We start from the raw sequence: 20,764 nt of genomic DNA, 5'->3' as shown, positions 1-20,764 counted from the left end.
TTTTTACTATTGAAAATAACTACGAAGTACGCAGCCAAAAGTATGAAAAAATGTCAAGAATAATTTTTATTTCCATGTTAAAACGATGACCAAGATTCTGCAAAGAAAAATGGACCGAAAAAGTGATTGAAAAAAATGAATACTTCGATCGTTCTCGAACTTCCGGTCAAATGATAATTTATTTATTGAAAAAATACTACAAAAAAACGGAAGTTTGTGAAATGACTCCGACGTGGCGCTTATGTCGTTGCAGTGCGTAAAAGAAGTTGCGTGCCTCATCGTTCGTTAATTTGTACGTGAAATAAACCGTTTGACTTATAAACAATCGTCTTTGTTGAACTCATTAGTTATTCGTTTTTAACGAACGTGGGACTTTGGTTCAATTATCATAAAATACAGAACTTGCTAAGTCGATAAAAAATCGTCGCCGCAACATATATTGAAGATCAGAAAGTAAAGACACTATAGTCGAAAGCGACGTTAGATAAAACAGGAGTTGCGAGCGTGCTTGACAACAAAACACATCGACCCAGCAACGACCGCACAAGTGAAAAGTTTTGGTTCAATTTTTTGATGAACGATTTTCCAAGTTTTTGAATCTCGTTTATGGAGATAAGATAACCAAAAAGTTCTGCATAATTTTAAAAACTTTTCAAGTTTCGGCCGTTTTTCCAACTTTCCAACCAAATTATTTTTCTTCCTCAACTCCCCTCCCACTTCTCTGGCCGAGATAACAAGGCTTACCGGCTTGAGCTCCAACACCGGTAACCACGCGCTCGAGCAACGGTATTTAGGATCCCGCCAAAAATCTCGTAAGACCACTTGCTGCAGCAACGTGTTTCTGCAAACTACGCGCGCGCTCTATATATATATTTTATAACGTCTTACACATACGAGTCAGTTTAGGTGTATATACTTTAAGTGAGCTCGACGAAAGTAACAAAAGCTAGTCGCGTACAAAAAAACGGTGCAACAACATGCGTAAGACCACGAAACGAGGAGAAGAAGCGGCGGTTGAAAATTCTGACGTATCTCCACCAAAAAAGATTAAACTGAGAGAGAAAAAGGTAACTCTGCCGGTCGTTGCACCAAACAGACTTCCCAGAGCTGCAAAAAATCGTGCTGCTGCACAAACATACGATGTTGAAAATGATGTTGAAGCCGCGAAAAAAACACGTGGACGAGCGAAGCAACCTCTTCGAAGATCCAAAAGCACGGATAACATCGCTTCAATGGTTTCTGGTAATATGAAAAAAACAAAGAGTAAAAGCGCCGAACATCTTGATCAGGAGGAGGACGGTCCACCTTCGAAGAAGGCCAGAAACCCCCCGGCCAAAACTGCCAAGAAAACGGTCGCTAAAAAGGCGGGAAACGAAGGTAAGCAATTCATCGTGTCGTCATTTGTAGTTAATTTTTATTTTTTTACGAAACTTTATATTTTTCATGAAATTTTGTCAGACCAACGGTTTTTTTCCCAAAGTTTAAACGAACTGTACATTTGATGAGAAATGTTTCCCCAGAAAACTCGTTGAGAAACGATTCGTGAAGAAAAATAATTTCATATCGTTTCTACAGTATTGAAGTTATTTTTTATGATAAATTAAAAAAATCACCTCATTACATATTTCGTTCGACTTAATTTTTTGAAATTGAACTGTACTAATAATCAAATAAAATTGGAATTCCACCTTTCGAAAAACAGAAGTTTGAATTCTATTAAAAAATAGTACGTATTCATGAAAAATGTATCTCGGCTGACATGAAGTTTTATAAGGCAAAGAATTCAGTGATATAACTTTGGTACGTACATATAAATTATTCATAAATGACTATGTTTCAAAATATCTTGCAATCATTCGTATATTTTCTACTAAATCAATTTCATTTCGATAAGTTGTATATTTTGTATATAATAATATTGTTTAATTTCACAATATCCTACATTCGGTCAAAAAAATGTATTACGAAACACTTTCGGGGACTAGAAAACTTGTTCTGCAATTCAAATTTGGAAGATACTTGATTATGAAATTCTGTTACTTATTAACTTCCAATCATTGTATTTATCATGCATATAAAATATCAGAAAAAATGAATGAGAAAAAAAAGTATTCAAACAATATTTTTTCTGCTCCCAAAGCCAAAGCAAAGCCAGTGAAAAAAGCAGTTGAAGAAGCTGCGATGGAAGATCTGGAAGAAGAATCAGAGGAAGAACAACGTCCGTTGATAGCGAAGAAGGCCTATTCTAGGGTGCCAAAAAAAGCTGTACTCGTTGAGACCAAAGAGGAAAAACCAAAGAAGCGTGCACCAGTTAAGGAGCCTGCAGCCGCTGCTAAAACTACTCGAGGACGAACAAAACCTCTACCATCCGAAGAGGTTGAAGAAGATCTTGAAGTAGAGGAACCCAAGGAAGAGGCAAAAACTGTGAAGGGACGAAAGGGCAAAGCTAATGGTAAAAAAGCAGCAGCAGCTCTAGTTGAAGAAGAGAATAAAAAAGTTGCTGAGCTCAGTGAGAAAGATGTTGAAAATGAAGCCGAGGAAGTAACTGAAAACATGGAGAAAGCAGCGAAGCCTAAAAAAGCAGTTAAAAAAACAGCAGCAGCTTTAAAAAAGTCTCGTGCCAATAAAAAAACAGTTGCGGCTGCAGAGTCAGATGAAAAAGATGTTGCGTCCGATGAAGAAGTCCCTGTTGAGGCCTCAACCGTTGAGCAAGAAGAAGCCAAACCAACTAAAGGTGGCAAAAAAGGAAAAGCGCCAGCCGCTAAAAAAGGTGGTAAAAAAGCACAGCTTCCTCCAAAAGTTCTTGAGGATAAAGAAAAGGATAGCAACGTAATGATTTTGGGAGATGATCAAGAAGCTGTCGACGTGCCCGAGGAGCCACAAGCAGAGCCAAAGGAAAATGCGAAATCCTTGGAGAATGAAGAATCACATTCGGAAAACGAAGTCGAAGCAGGAGATGATAACCACGATTCTCGGTGAAGTCGAGAAAGAAAAAGTTACAAAAAAAGTGGAGCAACGAAGTTGTCACAATCTCGTTTTTTTTTGTACCCTAATCATCATTAGCCGTATCAGTTACGTATTACCTTTAATATTAAAAAACAAAGAATGAAAAACACATGAGATCAAAGAACTTCAAATTATCTTGAGTATGTCGTCCTAACTGAAATTTTAATAACGACTACGGCTTACAAACAACTAAGATTGTTAACAAACCTTTCTTTGCAAGAAACGATTGAATGTAATAATGTGAAATGTAAGACAATCCCCAGTAAAAGCCTCTCAAGAGTTCTGTATACGAGTTGAACTACTTTTTTCAATACTGTTAATATAAACTGAAAAAACACACTTTAAAGCACATATTTTGCGATATTTATTTTTCCGAATAAATTGTTGATGTTTTTTCAAACAGCAGTTATTAATTATTTATTAACTCATTTTGAAGACCCATAATGATCTGCAAATAGGTGTCAAAGGAGTGTGGTAATTCATTTTGCATTCTTTCATGACAGAACACCTTTATTACTGTTATTTGTACAACATTATATAATGGTTGGATATATTTTTGAAATAATCGTCTTCCAATTTCATATAAATCGGCCATGAAGTGTTCTGCGATCTTTTATTCCTCAGGATGAATAGGGAAATTATTCAATGCTTTGGACATTCGTTCACACTAATCAATTTTTTTTATAAAAACAGGTACAAGGTAGCCAAATTTTATTATGATTAATTTGCTGGTGTCTTATCGAATCGAACATTACGCCGAATGCTAAATTGAAGCAAAATTATGTTGCATTTTTGAAAGTTTTTCAATTTACCGCCAATTTGTTCGTTCATTGCCGTGGAAGTTCGTGATATTTCGTAACGCCGGCGAGATGGCGCATCAATCGGCTACTCCGTCGATGACGGACGTTTACGAAAAAAAAGGTACAAGCTGGGTAACTAGTGGTGGAAGGAGAGATTTGAGCAAGGAAAATTCACGATCGAGATGGCAGTGACGAAACAAGCGGCGGAAGTGGGGAAAGCGTGCGCCATTTTCTATTTTTGCGTAGCATTAAACTAGCGTTGTATATGTACATTTTATGTGATAAAATTACGCGATTAGTGATAATTCAAAGTCGCTGACAGTGGTCAATGAGAAATGATAATCGGCAACGCGTAACCTAGTGATTTAGCGCCGAAGCGCACGGACCCGTCTACAGTCCGCGTTGCCGCGCGTGAAAACACCGTTTTTTCTTTTCTCTTCGTTCACTCACTTTCTCTCTCTCTGTCTATCGCTTAAATGCGTACACATACGTGTTGACGAACATGCATATACACCTGAGTATTCGCACATAAACATCGTCCTTTTTTGTTGTCCCCATCGCAAAATTCTTATCTAGTGGTGTGTTCAGTGGCGTGCGTTGACGGTCATAATTTCGATCCGTGTGTTTCCAAAGTAAAACGCGCGCGCGTTTTTCGCACGTCGATAGACGACGATTTGCTTGGATTGAGAAAAGGAAAAAATCATTGTTTTGTAACGTCGCGGAAGAAGACGTGTAGGAAGACAGAAAGAAACAAAGAGGGAGGGGAAAGGATTTGTTTGACCTGAAGGAACTTTGTGAAATTTTTTCGTATATGTAAAGTGTACATGTTCGTGTCGAATATTCGTTGCCTTCCGCGAGTTCCGCCCCAATTTCGGGAACGCGAGTGAGAGACTATATCGAAACGAAAAAAGAAAAAACAGCGAGAGAGAAAGAGTGCGTATATGAAGATCTAATTCAGAGGGATAAAGAAAAGAAATAAAACATATATACATATATGTATATATAAAAATCTGTGATACTAAACGGTAATAAGGTATATAGCTAGGTGTTAAAACTCCCTAAAGATAAGGACACAAGTAAACGTAAATGTGCGCACGATAGTGGCCTACGAGGCACGGTATTTGCATTAAAAATAAAGATTTTTTAAAAAATTTGTCTCCGACATTATATGAAAAAAGTTTTATCGCTGATTAAACAAGTGAACCCTAAAAAAGGAAGCGCATACAATAAACACTAGTTCAAGCGATTTTTGACCAGCGAATCTTCATTCTCGTCGAAATACCAACTTCTTCCGTGGGGAAGGATGTCTTCGGAATCTGTGTCGAGTGACAGGCCTCAGCCGGATCCTAAAGAGGAAGGTACGTGTCACACGTTTCCTTTTCCCTGTTTTTTCTTCACTCCCTACTTTTTTGCCGCTTTGTTACCGAAAGCAACACAGCTGTGTGACTTGAGATTGAGATTATTTATCTTGCAACGTGAGCGTATGATGTTGTCGTTTACGGTTGACGGGAAATTCGCGAACTCGTTGCGTGCACGAGATATTTAACGTTTGAATTGTGCTTTTGTAAACTCGTCGCCCAAAATGGCTGTTTTCGAAACGATATTTGCCACAATTGAAAATTCTTCATGATAATGGCTAATTAACTTTGGTTTAACTACCTTATATTGATTATTCATGGGTTTTCAACGTATCTAAAATTCTCCATGAACTTATAAGATGGTAGGCAAATCATTAAAATCATTTTTCCACGAAATTTGCAGTACATTTTCAGATACCTAGAATTGCTTCATGAACACCATAACAGTGCTCCACCTTTTCACGTTTTGGGGGTTAGGCTGCACCGTTGTTTCGATTTTCATGCCAAAGTTTTTGCAACCTGAATATAAAACTTTTACTGATAGCTTCTACATTACTAATCTTTGTTCCTCTATAAATCTCCCTCTAAACTTACTGAATCAATTTCACAAATTTTATATGTAAGAGAATGGAATCAAAATGTTCAAACTTCAAACGCAGCAAAGTAGTGCTCCGTGTGTAGTTTTGGCGGAATCATAGACACCAAACCACCTCTGTTTTGTCTCATCGTGTAGAACTCCACAAGTAAATTTAATATCATCAGTTTACCACAAATGAACATTCAGTGAGGGTGCAATATTATCAAATACTATTGAAAAAATATTTTTGAAAGCTCGATAGTTTGAGGATGCTACTTCATTGCCCAAGTGTGATCAGTATTAGTGTCAGCAATATTTATTGTCATTAGAATCGTTTAATTTTTATATAATCTTTTTATTACATTTATTTCTATATATTTATGCAGCTGATGTCATTTAATGACTCTATTTTTAGCCCTCCGTTGACATTCCGGGACATTGAAAGCTAAACGAAAAATTTACTTCCTTCTTTCATTCCATATTTTCCTTTCAGAAGGAAATGTTTGCAGAATTTATCACTAAGTCAGTTGTATATTCCAAGAATCCTAAAAAGAAACACAGCATTTTAGTCAGTTCAAGCAGTAAGTTTGCCGACAGAGAGAGGCGAATGAAAATAGGAGAAAGAATTCTCTACAAAAGAATTATTTTAGCAGATGTAATGAAACAACCGCTTATTCAAAAATTGATTCGTTGCATGATTCAATCACAATTAAGGGCTATAAACAGAGCAAACGTTGGAATTTTAGGTGTTTTTTGTTTATTTTATAAATAAAAATTGGTTGGATGGATTTACATAAAAGCTTGAACACATTTTTTCCATACTCAGAAGTACTGGAAAATTTTTTTTTTTTTTATTTTTTTTCATAGTTTTTTTGTACAAGTGTGTTGAAAATAGCACCCCTTGAATCAGCGTTGACAGCAAATCTCAAAAATGGAACATCTTAGGACAAAAAACCAAAAAGATTCTTAAAATATATGTCGTTGGCTATCGCATGACCTAGGGGATTTTCAAAATATTGTTTAGAAAAAAAAATAGCGACCATTTGAAGAAACAAAACCACAGTTTTTGTGGATTTCTCAGTAGAAAATTGTTTATAAAATAAAAGAAAGAAGTTATCAAAAAACGGCTACGTCATGCTGAAAACATACGTTTTTCCTACAAAATGCAATTTGAATAAAGTTGCTGCGATAAAAACTTTGAAGAGTGCCATTTTCAACACACCACTGTACAAAAATATACCATTAAAAAAATTTTCCAATACTTCTGAGTATGTAAACAATATGTACAAGATTTTATGTAAATCCACCCAACCAATTTTTATTTATGAAAGAATCAAAAAACACCTAAAATTCCAACGTTCACACTGTTCATAGTTCGGTAAAGAAAATAACTTCCCTTACGACGCTGAAGTTTGCAACGTTAGAGTTCAACGAAGTGAACGAAAAAAAGATTTGTAATTCACCAATTATTTATTTCACGAATCATTGGTGTAAATTGAAAAACTACAAATTTCAAATTCGACAGGAAACAATGTTGAAGATTTACTGGAATTATTTGAGAGCTTTTTTTTAGATCATTTCGTTGGACTCCAACGTTTCAAACTTCAGTCTCATCTTCCCTTGCATCAATTTTTTTATCGCTACAATAGAAAATCGAATAATTTTCGAACGTCGTTATAATCCTTTGAATAGTAGGAAATTTTCTCAGCATTTTTACTGGGAATACATTTCATTATGTGCCATGTTCATCCTCACAACTCATGAATACTCAGAAATGCCAGGATATTGGCAGGTAAATTCACTTCGATGCTTGTATCTGTTGATTTTTATCAATTCGATTGTTTGAAAAGATCGTTTTCAAATATGTGTATCGTCACTGTAGAGCGATGGTTCTGAGAATCATGGATTTACTGATCATTTTGAAAAGCTTCACAGTCTAACGAAATAGCGAGCCAATCACGTCCCTCACCAAGCCTAATGTCACGTGTTGAAATTTCAAATAAAAAAAAAAGTACAAGTACACACATTCATAGATTTATGGACGTCAAACCGGCGAGGAACGTCGTTAGTCTTTCAGTTGTTTTGTAGTTGGCTTGGCTATCGCATCGTTCTTATAACTCTCTCTTATTCTCGAGAAAGATCGAGAAAACCTTGTCGTTTAATAATCGAGCTTGCGGAACAGTATTCAATTCTCCTAAAAGAATCAAATAAAAATAATAATATTTCATGTGAAAAAAATAAATGATATTTGAAATAAGGAGAATAAAATAAGCGCGTCAATTACGATCGTCGTTTGATCAAAGAGTAAAGAGAAGAAATAAATTCGACGCTTGTCTGTTCTTAGAATTATTATATTTTATTCTATCCATAATTACTCGTCGAATTTCATCAAATTGTGATTATCGTTTTTTTCTTACCGTTCGAATAGTACCTTAATATATTAATGATAAATCGAGAGTGACACGAGTCCAACTTTGATGTCTTAATTTTCATTCCCGGGACGATTTTACACGGAACGAATAATTCTCAAATCGCCTTTTGACCTCGTACAGTTGAGCGTTTCCCGGGCTCTTATTCTCGTCCCTTTGTATTTCGTCAAACGTAAACACACTACTTTTGTGATTCGTCCTTCGAAGTGACGAACTCAAAATCCGTTGTATTATTCAACCTCGGCTGAACGAGACGAGATTATATTTCAAATAAAACGGCTAGACCGTACCTAACTTGGGAAAAGAAGAATAAAAATATCAAATATTTTATCTTTCGCGAGGCTTTTTGAAAATAATTAAACCGCGGAATGAAATTGGAGACGGTTTTGAACAGCTCGGGTCCTTATCGATATCGGCGACCCCGACGGCGTCCTCTGGTAGGACCAACCGGCTCGCCCTATCTCGATTCCACCCTCGTTTTACAAACCAAATCGTGCCGTTGGTTTCGCAAAAAAAAAACAGTCAGCCCCATGAAAAAAGTTACTTTTCGTAAGTATCCTGGCTTCGAGAACAGAAGGAATTCTTTCCTTCTGGGGATGGTATCGAAGATCGTAAAACTCGAGTATCGAATCACGTAAACCAGTGAAATCGTCAAATTTAAAAATAAATTATCGAATTAATTCATGTAACGGTATACGATAAACGTGATCAAAATTGTACTTTTTTTCACTCCGATTACGTTCGATCGCTACCTAAAATTTAATTTTATTCGTCGCAAGCCACTAAAATTGAGTTTATTTTTTTGTTCCAGGAGATGAAGCGATTATATCCATGTCGGTGGGCGGAGAGGTGACCGACTCTTCGATCATGGAAGTCGGACGATCGCGGCCCCAGTTCCAATATTCACGGGTACGAAAATTCAAATTTTTTTTCCCCTGTTAAACAGCAACGTCGGTACCGTAATATGTAAACATTGAGCATTTCCAATATACGAGCTTGCTTTGTGTATTACAGAAAGTTCTGTTGGACATAAAAGTACTACCGTTGGCCAAACGAAGACCGGATTATTTGGACGTAGCGTACAACAAGTGAGTCTGAAAAATTAAATATTTCGTACTCTAATTTGGGGGAAAAAAAGACATTTATTAATTGAGCGAAATGGAGATTGAAATAATTTTTTTTTCCAACAGTTCTCGCGGTGTTTGGGATCCTGAACGTTGGCACTTGAATAAAAAACGCAGCGATACGCCTGTCGAAGAAGAACAACAGCGGAATAACGCTCGTAATGATCAAGCTCCTGAACCACCTGGGAACAACAAACGTCGTAGTGGCGACCCTCGAGAACGGATACGAAAAGAACAGGACGGTATAGTGCTGAGTCCGCAGAGACGAAGCTTCAATTCGGGATGCTTTGTCAACATTAGCCAGCCGGCTCGGCGCCCGGAAAGTCCCATCGGGAAAGCGGAGGTTCGCTTTTTTTAAATTCAAATAGGCAAAAAATACAGAAACCTTGAGTCAGAGAATTTATGAATGTTATTTAGTGAAATTTTTGTCATCAATCACGTTTGGGTTTTAAGAAAGACAAAAAGTCGACGAAAAAGCAAACGTAAAAATAAGTCGATTCCATCTGTGAGAAAATGATTTCAAAGTCGAAGAAATTTTGATAATACGCTCGATATTCTCATCACGAGACACGAGTTTATCTATTAATTCGGCGTTGAATTTTTTTCAGGTGAGTCATCGCGAACCGGTGCGCCGCATCGGCAGCGGACGTCTTCTGAATCGTGACATGTGGGACGACGGATGGGACACGAAGAACATGTTCTTGAAGGCGGAAAAACTGGAGCCCGATCGTTCAGAATTTGCATTTCGTACGAGTACTGCCGCTGCGACGCGTGAACGCGATTCTCGGGAATCCCGGGATTCTCGGGATTCTCGGGATTCTCGTGACGTCGGTCGTGATCGAGAGCCGATGCGTGATCGTGACAACGTGAGAGATCGAGACGATCGTTCGGATCGTTACGAGAGACGTTCTTTCGGTCGCGATTTCGGTGATCGGGAACAAGTTCGCGATCGCGGTGGTGGTAACGAGAGGAACGAGCGTGGACATCAGATGGATCGTTGCAGAGACCGTAGATACAATAACGATCGTCGAAGAAATTACGGCGAGCCTGAGGAACCCGAATGGTTCAGCGGTGGACCAACATCTCAACACGATACGATCGAACTTCGCGGATTCGACGAACCTGAAGAAAAGAACACTTCCAAGACCAAGAAACAATCTCCGGCTCAGAAGAAACGCGGTAAAAAAGCAGTCAGCGAAAAGGACGAAAAAGGACAGGGCACCGATGGCTCGGCCGTGCCAAAAGGTCGTAGTACTCCGACTGCAATGGATCAACCCATGAACGCCGTCCATGCTCCTCATTCTCCTATATCTGAGCAAGATGAAGAACAAACGGAAAACGGAAAAGAACGTTCTGATACAAGTGAAAGCGCTCCTACCGAACCTAGCGAAACTAACGAGAGATGTGACACTGCCAAAAGTCGAGACGACAATCAACCTGATTTCAATCTCGATGATTTTCTTAAATCTGACGTATTCCCGGGTGTTCCAGGCTTGCTTACCGTAAGTATCACCTTGACTAGCTCAAAATCCAATGTGTTTTCCAACTAATAACCGTTATTGGGTTATAAATCTATCAAACTCGAAAAATAATGTAAATAATTTTTTGTTTTTCCCAAATGAAGAACGGAGTCGGTGCAGAAGTCGGTTCGGGTTCGCGTTTCAGTCAATGGTTCAAGCGAGAGAGTCCCGCCCAACAGCTTGACAGTCGAAGAGCTTCTATACAAGACGAGTTGCTTAATAACTTGCTCAATGATATCACTGAGCCAAACATACAAATACCATCCGTTACCGAATCGAACGCTTACTTTGCACCAATATCACCGGCAAACACGACTTCGAACACCGATAATCCAACTACGGGAGTGAAGCTCCTCGAAATGCTACAACGTGGCAACAAACCGAACCAAAATGGTCAGGGTGATGCTACAAGTACCGTTGTCCCGATGATGCAGAAGTCAACCATCAAAGATATGGGTAAAGTCATTACGTCAGCATAATCATCGATAATCCAATCATTACACACAAGCCCACAGTCATTATTTTCTTTTCATTATCTGCAGAAGTCGGAGGAAAAGTAATTCACAGTTTGGAAGAATTGGAGGCTCGAATGAGAGGTGGTGCTCCAGCCGCGCCTCCTAATGAACCACCGAGAGTAAACAAGACTGAGGAAGATTTGTCGGCTTTCAAGAAATTGGTAAGTTCGTCAAATTCTAATTTGAAATTTTTGAAATTCAAAGGCTCAACCAAATTTTCTATATAAATATTTATCACGATCACTTTTTTAATTTGATTATTTATTGACTCTTTTTCAAATACTTTTATGTAGCTCGCGCAAGTTACTGGCGGACAGGCTGTGCAAGCTGCAAACGGTCCTATATCACAGAAACCACCACCGATGACACTGATACAGTTGCTCAATAACCAGCTAAAGGCTCAACAGGCTCCCGTGCCCGAACCTATGCATCAACCGAGTTTCAATCACGTTGGTCCCCTTGGTCCTGCCCAACATCCCCATCAGGCACAAATGCAGCATGAAAACCTTATGAAAGTTTTGCGAATTCAACAGGTTTGTACCCGGATAATTGATCGTGATGCTATCAATAACCGAAGACCAGATGGAACATTTTAACAACTAAACATTTTTGAACCATCAACCTCAATATGTCACGTTATTTTCTTCCACTTGTAATAGCAACAACAGCAACAGCAGCAACAGCAACAGAAGCAACGACAACAACAGTCAGACATGCTATCGATGATGATGAGTGGACAACAGCGAATGGTTGGCATTAGTCCTGTTCCTCAAGACATGCAAATGCTTGTTAACAACACCCCGTCGAATCGCGAATTGCTTCAACGACCAGAAGCTCAAGCAATCATTCAGGGCCTCCAGCAGGGAGAAATTACCCGACAACATCTTATACAACAGCTACAGGTTCGATCCCATAATGAGGCATTTACCATCGGTTCACATAAAGTACTTCCAATTATCTCGAAATCATTTTTTTTTCGTGAAAATTGACTAACACAGAATTGAATTTACGAATTTTTTCGTAATTTCTGATGAAACGTTTAAATGCTTTCGAAAAAAATCCGAATACGAAAGATGTTGAGCAACTATCCATTGACTCGTAACGTTTGTAAGTTTACTGTGTGATACAAAAGATTTTTTTATAAACGAACATTGTGGCCAGAAACGACGTGTACTGACAAATAACGCAGTTACGAAACGCTTCTCGTCGGAAGTTAACGGATTAGAAAAATACTTGAACATGCTGCACGATTTTTCTTACAGAATCAAGCCCTTCACCATCGTCATCGAGAAGTTCTAATAAATATTTTGAAAATGTGCGGTGGTACGACACCTCGTACCGTTAGTCCTCATGCCGATCCAATACTCCAGCAAATACTCTACCAGCAGCAACAGCAACAGCAACAAAGAATACCATCACCCATGAATAACGGTAAGTGGGCTTTTACTCATTGCATTTTTATTTCTCATGACTATTTTTTTTGTTCTATTCGTTTGGATTTGAAGTAAGTGTGGATAGTTGTTTTGATACGTATCCTTCTTCGTATTCTCGTATACGAGGTGACGGTTTTTTCTCATTTACTCTGAGGAGTGACAATTTTTTCAATTCTAATAGAATATTATGAGATTTTTGTTCCCTTATTTGATCACTCTTGAGAAAATTTGTAATGTGATAAATTTTTACATGAGATTGTAATATTCGAACATGAATTTTATTTGGGAATGCAGCTTTCTGTCCACCCTCGATAATCACTCCAAATTTAGCGACTAGTCCGAATACTTTGTCGGTTCAGCATCCAGGTAAAAACAAAACCGAAACTTTATCGAAACATCTTTTATATACGATCATTATCCTGTTTACTTTGATCTAAGAAAAAATGTCATTCATTGTCCAAATATTCGTTAACCAAAAGACCGTAGCGATAATAATAACGTGGTTGTTGCTAGCTGTCTACCGTGGTTGAAGAATTTCACTCATACGATTCCACAATTCTAAGTTTATGTTATTTTGGCATCTTAAAAGAGCAGTTGGAAGAAGGAGAATATTATTTGTCAATTGTGCTCTGATGGTGCAATAATATTTGAAATTGTATTCGAAATTTTGGGTCTGATAAACGATCGACGAAAACATCAAATGCTTAACATTCATCCCTGTGCAAAAATGTTTCTGGCCACAGAAGGACTGCATTTCATTTCGAGAAATAATTAATTTGAAATTGAGAAAGAAAGCTCGAAAAATTCATCTTCTCTTGAAATCTTTGTTCGTGTGTTAGACCGAGGATAAAGGGAGGCTGAAACTCGTCGAAGGAGGTTAGAAAATAACGTTAGAATGTTATGACTGATACAATTTATCTTGTTTGAACACTGTCTGAAGTCCAGTGCAGCCTTAATGAAACGAGATTCGTGAATAGAAAGTTTCACGAGTGACTTTGTGATGTCGACAGTTATACCGCACAGAGTTCCGTCACCACGTGGTCTGGTAATGAATACACAGACGATAATGCAGAACGCCCTTATAAAGAAGAAATTGGAGGAACAACGTGAGAATTATCGTAAACGGCAGGAACAGCAGCAGCAGCCAAAACAGCCGCAAATGCCGTCACAGCCGCATCATCAAATGACGAGCCCGGTGAATTCGCCATCGAAGCAAACGTTGAGTCCGACACCACTCGCATTTACGCCGACTTCGGTATTGCGAAAAATGACTGCCGAGAAGGAGCTCGATGGTGCGAATAATTTGGCACACTTAGAACTAGTATTATATCCGGCGATGGCATCGCAAAAGTTCATCACTGCTTCGTTCCGTACTACTGCAAATACGCAACACCGTACACGTCGCCAATCTCGCGAGAATGCACAAAAAACCATAACTCCAGTCGATAGATTGCCTAATAACTTTTCATCGAAATTGGCACGCTCTCGCGTACTCGGCGATTTGAATAACAACAGTAACGACGTTAAAAAAAGTCAAAACGACGTATCACTCAAAATTCAACCACTTGATAAAACGTCGTCGGACAAAACAAAAGACGATAACATTAATGCTAATCTCACGAAAATCGTTGACAACAACGTTGTAGCGAAGAATGAAAGTACACGCGATGTCCTCATTGAAACTAAACTTAACAAATCGCAGGATACCAACAATAATGAATCGATTGTTAGTAGTGACCCGACTATTGAGAACGTTGCCCCAGAATCGAAGAAAAACGGTGACGGAGATGAGAATTCCGTGAACTTAATTGCTCTGAGTGACGATAAATCGATCGAGCGTCTTGATGAAACTCTAAACATTGTCGAGATTCCTGGATCGAATTGATAACGGAAATTTCGCGAGTTCCATAACGATACTTCAAATTTTTATCGTTCCTTTAATATTTTTTCAAATGTTCTTTTTTTCTATTACTTTATCAGCCTCGTTTGCTCTTCCTAATTTTTATACGCATCGCGAAAGGAAATCATAGTTTAGTTTTTTTTTCCCCTTTATTGCTTGATCACTTTGAGTACTCTGGGCATGACTCAGCTTTCGCTATATTATTTTTCTTTTCTTTTCCCAATCCAATTTCGCCGCTCTTCCTCGTTTATAACCGTTAAAACGCATGCGCTTTTTTCGGACTTTTTGGACAGTCGAGGAATGACCTCACAAAACTCATACACTCTCGTTATTAACACATAACATGTAAACCGATAAAAAAAGAAAATACTCGAAGATAAAAGAGTCGTCGATTCGATTTATGTTGAGGATTTGTGCACCATCTCATCAGACTTGGTGCACTCTGATCTTCGGATCGTTTATTTGATATACAACACACAAGTACTGAAAGTATGTTGAAACAAAAATTTGCCTATATTCGGATATATATATATATTTTTTTTTTTTATACAATAAAAACGCTTTATAAGTATGTCCCTCATGCAAACAAAACACAATCTCCCAACTCACGCTGCTTTACTCTATCCTACGCTTTCAACGAACATTTTTCATTTCCAACTTCATTTTCTCACTCTTTCATATTCTGTCATACAACGACGCATGATTACTTTTTTATTTTTGCACGACGCTTGCTGGAATGCTATTGCAACTCGATAATTAGTCGATAATAAATGAAACTCCTGAAATGCTTGGGTGCTTTACGAGAAAAGAAAAAAAATGCAATTGATATTGTCGCTTTATAACTCATAGCTTGTTTGATAATTCCATTGCCACGTGAATTCATGGGCCTAAGCAATTTGTCTTATCTCTTCGTCCTGTAGGAAGTAACGAGCCCGCCAAATTGGCAGCTCAAACTCAACAAGCTGTCGAAATACAGCAAATGCAATCGGCAGTTCAGCTTCTCGCTCAAGGTGTTCTATCTCGACAAAAATCGTCAATGGGGCTTCAACCGAGTCAGTCGCAGGCTCAGGTCCAAGCTCAGGCCCCGTGGGCCAGTCCACCCGTTAAACAACATCCTGGTACGCTTTATCCAAATACTTTGGATATTTTTAATGAAGATATTCCCGGATTAAGGGCACTTAGAGTTAAGGCAAGAATACACTTTGCGAGGTAAAGAGGTGTTTCATGACACCTCTTGAGGTCACTCGCGAGACAATTTTTTTTAATCGCAAATTTCAATTTCCCTGACACATTTTAGGATATAACTATTGATTTTATTAGTAATTTTTTTTAAGTTTAAATATTGCCGAGGAGCTTAGATTTATGAGAATTGTACAAAAAAATGTTAAATAGCTCATCCCGTCATTTTTGTTTGGCAAATTTAGGATATTTCAGAAAGGCTTGTTTTTCCTCAATAATTTAATATTTCAGACATTTTATTTCACTGCGGATATCATATTATCATCAATAATATGATAATAATAATTAATAGTGAGTCCAACAAACTGATCGCTCGACCAGCTCAGCCCTCGTCGATTTTTTCTAGAACGTCATACGAAGAGGTGGTTTACCAGAAAATTTTTCTGCCTGAAATCAATACAGTCGATGATAAGTTGGTAATCGTATTGATATTTAAATGCTGCTCGGTCTTAACTTCATAAAAGTGCGAAATTTGTTTCACGAAAAGAAATCTGCCTTGTCAAAATTTTTGCTTTTCAATTCTACCGAAATTTTCATCGATAGACAAACGTTTTAATAGTTCTTCAAACTCGCATCTTGTTTGTCGTGTTGATGAAATTTTGTCATCCATATCTCGTCGGCCATTGTTCCTTTTTGCAAAGAAATATATTTAAAATGTGACTGTGGACCCGCAGTTGAATTGCAATTCAAAAAGTTTTATTTACTATTTATTTATTGAGCAATTTGGTTGTTGGAAAATAAGAAAAATCAGTCTTGATAAATATTTTTCGATCGCGATGAAAAATGAAAAGAGTAATCGCAAGAAAATGTTTGCATCATCAGGTCGACCAATCGTGAAGGGAGGTAACGGTAATCAGTTCCAATACGGTGGGCCCGTGAATTTTCCACAACAACCACCGCCCCAGCAGCAACCACAACAGCCGCAACTTCCACAACGTCCGTCGCCCGGAATTTATGGCAATCCTGCTCGTTCCAAACACACGATGGCGACGCCGATGTCACACCCGAACGTTCCACCGTACAGCGTTGCCTCGAATTCCGTCATGAACCAAAGACCGAATGCGATGAATAATCAGATGAAAGCTCAACAGGTACAATCGCATCTCGCGAGTATGCAGCATCAACAAAGAAATTCACAAGTTCAGCTGGTTATGAATCAGAATAACGCGGTCCGAACGGGTAAGAATTATTCCATGTTAACGCAATTTCCGAAAATCGATCGTTGAAAATGATCGCGTAAAACAACAATCATTTTGTTTTTCGAACAGATGGACGTACTATGCGATCTCAGCAGATAAACATGGGCGTAGGTAGGCAAGGATCACCAGGAAGTAACGGTGGAAGCTTATCACCCACGTCGAATCAATTGGCTCGATGGTTCAGTCCGGAATTATTAGCAAAAGCGCGAGCTGGTAAACTTCCGGAGCTTGGACAAACGAACGTTCTTTCGCTCGAGGAACTCGAACGTTTGCAATACGCCTCGACAACGGTCCACAATTAGCTCGTACCTTCGACTTATTAAATTTTCGTTCCTACGAGAATCGTTAAATACGCGACACCTTAACCGAATGAGGATTGTTCTCTCGCATACGGAAGTTCAAAAATACTAGTTTCATGATCGGCACCGTACGGATGTTACGTTTCACTGAAATGTATCAACTTGCAGTTCCGTCGACGCGATAAACCGTGACGGGGACGTTTTCTCCGACCCTGCGAGACATCGTGTTGATAGAATAAACAAACAATTAGCCATGAAATTATTACCGGGATAAGAGAGATAAAGAGCGAAGAGTGTCACGACAACGCGCTGCTTCGTCAAGAATGAGCGGACGATAATGTAGTTAAAAACTTTTTGGATAAATTAAACATTAAACAACAACAACAGAACGATCCATTTTCTAACGGCGGTTGGTTCACCAAGCTGGAAGCTCGTGATTCTCAATTGAATTTCGTTTGCGTTATCGGGAAACACCTCTGCGACACATCGTCGTTTTTGAGAACTATTAAAACTGAAGAAACTTGACGAGAGCATGAAAAAGTAAGAGTTAATGTTTTGCTACAACGTGAATAAAAGAGGAAAAAACAACAACAAAAAGAAACAAGAATTAAACAACACAGACACACACAAACATGAAGAAACGCATAGACATTATAAAATAGAGCAAATAAATCGCGTTACGATCACGATTCGTGAGAGCCATGAAGCAAATTGCTGCTACTTCTACTACTACTATTACTACTAATAATAATAATGATAATAATAAAATACCTACTCGCCGTCGCGAACCGGCCGTACGGATCGATTAAAAATTGAAGAAAAAAAATACATAGAAAAAACGAAAGCAACAAAAACAAGAAAAATAATCGGAAAAGATCGAGTTCGCTACGAAATATGAATACATATATAATATACACTTTTTAGAAGTATCCGAGGGTACAGTGTCGTCAACGTGATAAATATTTCGAAGGTGGAGAATAAAAAACGTGTTACTCAAGGCAAATTTCACACGAGCAGAATTCACAATGTTGAATAATGAAAACGAGCACGATTTTTGCAAAGGTCGGAAAGTGCTGGCGAGAAAGAAACGAGAAGTAAGAAGAAAAATATGGAAACGAAAAAATATTAGACACGCGAATGTAGTGAAGGAAAAAAAACATTCCATCAGCCTGTTACGAAAAGCATGCTGAGCGGAAGATAAAAAACATACACATCCCACACCCACACACGCATACACAAAAGTTAGTGTCGCGAAAACTCGACGCGGAGTCAACACGTGCATCAATTCTGATGCCGATTCATAGTTTATTATTTATTTATTTTTTGCCCCTCCCCCTGCATTCCCCTTTTCCTTCCCTTCCCCTTCTTGAATCCCAATCCTAAGTTTTTCCTTTTTATCGTCATACATACACACTAGACTCTAAACAAAAAAAAGTCCCCCCCCCCCCCCCTCCCCTCTCTTGAGCTATAACAGATGCGTGATTATCGAGACTGAACATTTACTACGTAACTGTAGGACGATTTGTGTTATTTCTTTTTGTGTTATTGGTCTCGGATAATCAAGGTCTGAATATTATGTCCTGAAAGCTTAGCAGTCAAGCGCGCGTTTCTGCAGCATTTATACATTTGACAGACTAGAGAAAATATGAAACTTTAAGCAGGAGCATCGCATCCTGCGCTCCCATTATCATTATCGGTTATCGTAACTGTGTCGGGAATGAGAATTCGAAGGATAATTTCGATGATAAACAAATAAAACGAACAAAAGACGCAAATTATTTCATTCATTACTATTTCATGTTCGAATGAATGTTTCGTTTTTGTTTTTTTCACTTTCGTTCGTTCGTAGATTGGTGTTTCTCGAAATGAAATTAAGATATCTTTAATCCTCACCACGCCAATGGCACAATTGACTTAAGAAACGAGCCAAAATCATTGTTAAAAAAAAAAAAAAATATAAAATTTTCAACTACGGCTTCGTTTCGTTTCGTAAAGCATTCGATTCTCGTACACGAGTCACATGAAAATTCAAACGATTAATTCGTCTTTGCGAATCTTAATGATGGGGATATACGTGAAAATAGTAATAAAATTTTTTTGGCTTGTAGTTGCTGAGGTACGAAGAGAGGAGGTTTAGAAAAAAACGAAATAAAAAAAAATTGTACAACAGAAAATTTAAAATCCATTGTCGGATAAATGTTAAATGTCTCGACCGTACATGACAGCATTTCTCACAGTTCCATCCCACGGCGTTTCTTTCAAAATTCATATTCTCAAATTTTTCATTTTTCAAACTTCATCATCAACTATCGCGATAATTCAGATAATCAAATGCACGCAAAGCCGAATCACGATCCTGGCACAGCTCCGATCCTCTTCAAAAATTTAACCGTCGTTTTATCTGCGATACCGTTTATCTCGAGAATTCTGTATAGAGAGAAAAACAAAAGAAGAACATTAATTTGCCAAGTGAAACTAAAATTGTCTCCAAATTTTATGTAAATAATTCGACAATTAAGAGAATGAGAGAGAGAGAGAGAAAGAGAGAGAGAGTGAGAAAGAAAAAGAGTGAGAATGATAAAGATAAAGAAAGAGAGAAAAAGACGATGAGCTGACGATAAATAACAATAACAAAATATTGGTGAACAAAATGAAAAAAACAAAAACAAAAATACAATGAAAACAATTTATCAGTGCATGTATCGGACCGATATGTTTTGTAAATAAAGTTATCATGCGTAACATTAATGTCGAATAACACTCAAGTATTATGGCTCTCGTTAAAAATAAATGGGGAAAAATGAAGGTGGTACTGACGCTCATGTACTATAATCATTTTTTTATTTTTATTTTTTATATTCTCGTTCACGTCGACAATGAAATTGATGGGAGAAGTTAAGAGATTGTCCTCTTTCTGTATTTCCAGTGATTTTTAGGTCTTCGGATGGATATTTCCTCACTAATTTCATCGACATATTTTCCTCGATTCTTAAACTCTTTATTGTCTTGAAAATTCCATAGAAGGTGCCCTTAATTTATAAAAAAACGTGTATTTCAAAAATTAACGAAAACAAAACTTTCAAAATGCGCGCCAAGAATCTCTGAAGTTTTCGATATTGTTCGTGTACTTTCGTGAGTCGATGACGTCATCGCGCGAACGTAGAGCAAAGGGGTAGGGAAAGCCAGCGACGATCCGGCGGAGCCAGTCAATCTTTAGGAAAACATTGCAAATGGCGTCGATACGTTGAGCGTGCAAGACCTCGGCTCTACAAATAATCGTTTTCGTCCTGATTCACTTCAAACAAAATTATCGGGTCTAAGATTATTTTTCATTAGATTCGAAAGTCCTTTGGTCAATGCAACCG

The 20,764-nt window shown here is 38.0% G+C and overlaps 2 protein-coding genes and 1 long non-coding RNA gene across 5 annotated transcripts; 2 read left to right on the top strand and 1 right to left on the bottom strand.

Annotated features, from left to right (window-relative positions):
• Positions 1–249: 249 nt before the first annotated feature.
• LOC122419214 (uncharacterized protein DDB_G0286299-like) lies at positions 250–3,293 on the top strand. The gene is made up of 2 exons (XM_043433578.1): positions 250–1,377; positions 2,141–3,293. Exons 1-2 carry the CDS (start codon positions 978–980, stop codon positions 2,977–2,979), a joined length of 1,239 nt encoding a protein of 412 aa, XP_043289513.1. The 5' UTR covers positions 250–977; the 3' UTR covers positions 2,980–3,293.
• Positions 3,294–3,993: 700 nt separating this feature from the next.
• LOC122419207 (eukaryotic translation initiation factor 4E transporter-like) lies at positions 3,994–20,159 on the top strand. Of its 3 annotated transcripts, none has more exons than XM_043433563.1 (15): positions 3,994–5,164; positions 8,982–9,079; positions 9,185–9,258; positions 9,361–9,637; positions 9,903–10,796; positions 10,919–11,270; positions 11,357–11,490; positions 11,623–11,862; positions 11,989–12,231; positions 12,592–12,760; positions 13,057–13,128; positions 13,773–14,054; positions 15,583–15,780; positions 16,724–17,080; positions 17,170–20,159. In XM_043433563.1, the coding sequence occupies exons 1-15, from the start codon at positions 5,110–5,112 to the stop codon at positions 17,400–17,402; spliced, it is 3,678 nt and encodes a 1,225-aa protein (XP_043289498.1). In that variant the 5' UTR covers positions 3,994–5,109; the 3' UTR covers positions 17,403–20,159. The 3 variants fall into 3 exon arrangements, with proteins under 3 accessions (XP_043289498.1, XP_043289496.1, XP_043289497.1); XM_043433561.1 differs by lacking the exon at positions 3,994–5,164 and adding an exon at positions 7,843–8,719; XM_043433562.1 differs by lacking the exons at positions 3,994–5,164; positions 13,057–13,128 and adding an exon at positions 7,845–8,719.
• On the bottom strand, positions 6,042–7,901 carry LOC122419217 (uncharacterized). The gene is made up of 2 exons (XR_006262851.1): positions 7,767–7,901; positions 6,042–6,286 (listed from the first exon to the last, which is right to left on the bottom strand). It is a non-coding gene; the product is annotated as an uncharacterized lncRNA (long non-coding RNA).
• Positions 20,160–20,764: the final 605 nt, after the last annotated feature.

This window comes from Venturia canescens, chromosome 1 (assembly GCF_019457755.1).
Source record: "Venturia canescens isolate UGA chromosome 1, ASM1945775v1, whole genome shotgun sequence".
Lineage (NCBI taxonomy): Eukaryota > Metazoa > Arthropoda > Insecta > Hymenoptera > Ichneumonidae > Venturia > Venturia canescens.
Note: the sequence above shows the minus strand (reverse complement) of the source record. Positions and strands in the feature narration are given on the sequence as shown.